We start from the raw sequence: 5000 nt of genomic DNA, 5'->3' as shown, positions 1-5000 counted from the left end.
ACACGCACACGCACGCCTGCAGAGCTACACGTACATATAAAAAACACACAGTATAACATCAATAAATCACCTCAACTGCTAACGTGCCTGTTAACACAGTCTACACACGTGCATGCATGTGTGAGTGTGCGCACACTCACGCATGAACAAATTACGCAAGCACACACGTGCAAGCACACGCACACGCACACACACACACAGTTATAGAGCACAATATAAACAGCATGTGCTCACACAGACACAGGCATTGGGACTCATCTCATCTGTTATTGAGCTGCTCTCTATCAATCTCACCTCACTGTTCATTGCCCTGCCACTCATACAGGCTCCCTCTGCTATTACAAAGGAGACTGACTCTCTTGATGTCTATCTTTCTTTGAACCCTGCCTGCTTGTCTGTCTTACTGTCTGTTCTCTCTCTGTCTCTCTCTGCGCACACACACACACGCATTAGTACATACACGCAAGCATGCACGCATGACGCGCCCACCCACACAGTACTTACATGCAATTCCCTCACTAATAATCCATAGTCTTCTCCACATGTACAAAATGAATGCTTTGCTGCCCTAAACCCATTTAAAGTTTTATTATTCAGAGCCGAGACCATCTTCATTTTGGCTCATAATCCTGCCCACCTAAGTGGTTTAGAGAAGGAATAGATTTGGAAGGGTGGCAGAAATACACAATGACAGGTAAGAGGGAAAAACAACTAATGAGATGAATATACGGTATGAGTTCATAATCTATAATCTGCATGGAAGTATGTACAGTATACTTCTTGTGAGGGGCGCCCTTATCATCGTACATCATCATACATCAGCCAATCATTCTGCCACCGTCATCGGCACAAATATTATGTTTGTATTTGGGGGAAACAGTGTCTATGGAGGTCAGTACCACAACTCCAATTCCGTGCTCGGCCAATCAAATCATCACACACACAAACACGCAAAACTGGGCATAGGAGGTTCCAGCGCCCCTCAATATTAATAATTTCAGCTCTACTTGAGCTTATAGATTGGCTTTTTAGCTGATTGTTTGCACATTTTCACCAAATGGTAACATATTATGACAAAAATGTACATCACTCTTATCCAGAGTGATGTACAAGCAAGATAAATAATCATGATGCCGGGTAAACCATGAACCGAGCATCTGTGCAACCAAATGTGCTAAATCTAACAGATATTTATTTTAGAATAGGGATACTTTGGTTCTTGTGGTAACCTATTTGTGATTTGACATTCAACATGGGCTGTTCTGCATCGGTTCACAATGATTCAACCAACGTTCTATGTTCTATTCTGTTTATTTCAAAGATGGTTATTTGTGGCAACCAACACACTGGCCTAAAGGAAGTGACGCTATCAGGTCCACTGCTGCTCAAAAGGAGGCACTCACACACATCCGTGCACACACACACACACACACACACACACACACACACACACACACACACACACACACACACACACACACACACACACACACACACACACACACACACACACACACACACACACACACACACACACACGTGCGCACCTAAAGATGAAGATGAAGAGCATGAGGAGCATGCAGAAGGTGGCCACGTTGTCCATGGTCTTCATGAGGACCACCAGCTGTCTCCTCAGGGCCGGCATGAACCTCACCAGCTTAATGACCCGCAGCAGACGGAAGGTCCTCAACACCGACAGACCGCCGTCAGCCTGCCCGATGATCTCACACACACTGGGGGGGAGAGAGAGAGAGATAGATAGACTATTTGACATGACGATACAGTTGTGGAAAAAGTACTCACATGTCTTACTTAAGTATAAGTATCAATACTGCACTGTAGAAATACTCACACAGTACAAGTACAAGTCTGGAATTCAAAATGTACTTTATTAAGTACTAAAGTATTGGCATCAAAATGTACTTAAAGTGTACCAACTGTAAAAGTACCCATTATGCAGAATGTCCCTTTTGGTTTTCCAAATGTACAAACATCGTTTGGAAATAGCAGAAATACAAACTCAAAATCGCGACACATTGTGAGCTTGTAGATCGGCTATTTGTATAGGGCCGAAGTGGTTAATGTATGTTTTAATAATAGTCAAAAGCACCACTCAAACCCTCTATAGACTATGTTAGTAAAACAATGAGTTGCAACAGTATATTCTATTTATTTTTTCACTCCACACCATATACATAAATTATATTTGGTGAATGTTCCCCAGGGGTGCTGGGGTTTAAGCGAGTAAAGAATATAAATAAGTACACATTTTAACAACATAAAAATGAATAGCATAGTGAACTGAACTATTCATTTATTTTTTGTTTATTTTCATAAACATAAACACCCCATTACAAAAAACTAAACTAAAGGTAAGCCTTGTCAAAACAATAAATAAACCTGCTTTTAGAATACATTAAAACTAAACGGAAATTGAAAAAAATAAAAAGTATGTGCAATGATTAAATGCTTGTGACTAAAATAACAACTATAATGGATCCACTTGAACACACTGTAATACACACTGTAATATTTTATGCACAGACAGCAAAGACGTGTAACTGCAGGTGTCAAACTGTCAACCCATTAAGACCTGAGACCAGATTCTATATCAGTGGTTCTCAAACCCTTTCATGTCAAGGACATGTATTTGGCCGACGACCCCATCTGAAAATATGTTGTTCCAGGGACCCCCCAGAAGCAAATATTTTAGTTTAAAATATTTGCACACATTTTCACGATAACGCGGCACTTGTTGCCGCGCTATGAGCTTGTATGCTATTTTTCAACGGCTACCGTTTAAAATAATGTTGAAAATGTTGAAAATCTAAAGTGACACAGATGCGTCCTCAGGTCCAAATGGGTGAAGTGTTGAACCTGATGATGACGATGATGCCATCAAATATGTTGTAGGGGTTCCTCAGGTAGTCGAAGAAGCCGAAGGCGGTGAGCTTGAGGATCATCTCCAAGGTGAACATGCTGGTGAACACGATGTTGCAGATCTCCAAAACGTTGGTCAACTCCTCGGGCTGGAGGGATAGGGAAGGAGAGAGAGAGAGAGAGAGAGAGAGAGAGAGAGTCTCAACACAATGTACACACTAACAACAAATGTGCCGTGAAGATAGGTGAAAAACACGCAGTCTGTCTTCTCCCAACGTCAGAGGGTACGGGGATGCAGCCTGAACCCTCTTCAACATGTCCCTGACGTGGTTTAGGCATCCTATACCTGGTCCCTGGGTTTGGGTCTGTGTTTGAGTCTGGATTTGGGTCCCGGGCAAGTTCTCTTTTGGGTCACGGAACCAGTAACCACAGCCCTAGAACACAAACAAAACTAACCCTACCTCGGGCTGGACATCAGCACCACAAGCTAATTCGACCATGCTGTGAGTGTCCTGACAGATACAGCTACGTAGCGGATATGTTGACCCAGCTTTGAGATGCCACATCAGCCACAGAGAGAGTAGAGATGGCCCTCAGCCACAGAGAGAGTAGAGATGGCCCTCAGCCACAGAGAGAGTAGAGATGGCCCTCAGCCACAGAGAGAGTAGAGAACTAGAGATGGCCCTCAGACACAGAGAGAGTAAAGATGCCACATCAGCCACAGAGAGAGTAGAGATGGCCCTCAGCCACAGAGAGAGTAGAGATGGCCCTCAGACACAGAGAGAGTAGAGATGGCCCTCAGCCACAGAGAGAGTAGAGATGGCCCTCAGACACAGAGAGAGTAGAGAACTAGAGATGGCCCTCAGACACAGAGAGAGTAGAGAACTAGAGATGGCCCTCAGACACAGAGAGAGTAGAGAACTAGAGATGGCCCTCAGCCACAGAGAGAGTAGAGATGGCCCTCAGACACAGAGAGAGTAGAGATGGCCCTCAGACACAGAGAGAGTAGAGATGCCACATCATCCCTCAGACACAGAGAGAGTAAAGATGCCACATCAGCCAGCTGGTTCTGCGACCGAAACACATGCATGGCCACCAGACAGAAAGCACACCGGAGGGAACCAACATTTTAAGAAAACAAAAAGAAAAACATCAGACACATTCATTGGAAAGAATGAACCCAAATCCAGAGCCAATTGGAATGCTCTTTGGCACTGAAGGCAGAATACACAGCAGTAGCAAGTAGCAGAATACATGATCACTGTGACTGACTCCAAACTAAGGACATCCATGACTATGTACACAGCACACAGCCTCACCATTGAGAGAGTGGCCGCCACGGGCAGACCTGCTGGCTCTAAAGAGAAGACAGACTGTGCACGCGAGAGTAGGTGGAACTTTACCAAGACATCATCAGAGACACATGCTTCCCACTGATTGCTGCGGGGAAGAATATGTGAAAACACAGCCGCAGGATCTGTGTGTTGTTGTTGTGACAGGAAAACACAACTTCCAATGGAATACAACCAGCATTTAAACCAGGCGCGGCGATATAGGCGAGGCAGGCGAGGCAGTCGCCTCAGGGCCCGGGGGGGGCTCCGATGCGTGGTAGTAAACTGTATACTCTCTCTCTCTCTCTCTCTCTCTCTCTCTCTCTCTCTCTCTCTCTCACTCTCTCTCTCTCTCTCTCTGGCTCTCTCTCTCCCACAAAAACGCTGTTAAGTTACCGCAACTAAGACTACATTTCCTGAAAATAATAAGCAGTGTAAAAGGTAGTTCATTGTGAGTTAAAGGGTGACGCTTTATTGTGAAGGGCCCTTCACGGCGCAGGCAGGAAATAGAGGATTTAAACTGGGCTGCTTGGCTGCACGTTAGAGTACTAGAGTAGATGGATTTGCTCCGGTACGGTATGTCCGCTGTCACGCTGTGTCTGTATACAGTTGTTAGCCCTGCTCCGCAATCGCCTGATAAAGTTGAGTTTTGATTATTTGAACAGTCATAAACAAGACATAAAATTACCACAGGCAAAAGAGGGCAAGATAGATAGTAAGGTGGAGCAGCAGCAGCAGCAGCTCCATCCACATGCACTGGAAGTGAGTGAAGTCGCATGAAAGCCAGGA

At 44.7% G+C, this 5000-nt stretch overlaps 1 protein-coding gene across 1 annotated transcript in view; it reads right to left on the bottom strand.

The window, feature by feature from the left end:
• The window catches only part of LOC310868625 (voltage-dependent T-type calcium channel subunit alpha-1I-like), a gene marked incomplete at its 3' end in the record, with an annotated part of 246639 nt that overhangs the window by 84054 nt on the left and 157585 nt on the right, over positions 1-5000 (bottom strand). The window contains exons 11-12 of the mRNA XM_083779083.1: positions 2878-3029; positions 1548-1733 (exon numbers count right to left, since the gene is read on the bottom strand). Coding sequence (XP_083635209.1) covers positions 1548-1733; positions 2878-3029 — 338 coding nt within the window. The remainder of the gene's footprint in view (positions 1-1547; positions 1734-2877; positions 3030-5000) is intronic.

Source organism: Protomyctophum parallelum (assembly GCF_964188405.1).
Source record: "Protomyctophum parallelum genome assembly, chromosome: 13".
In the NCBI taxonomy this organism is placed as follows: Eukaryota; Metazoa; Chordata; class Actinopteri; order Myctophiformes; family Myctophidae; genus Protomyctophum; species Protomyctophum parallelum.
Note: the sequence above shows the minus strand (reverse complement) of the source record. Positions and strands in the feature narration are given on the sequence as shown.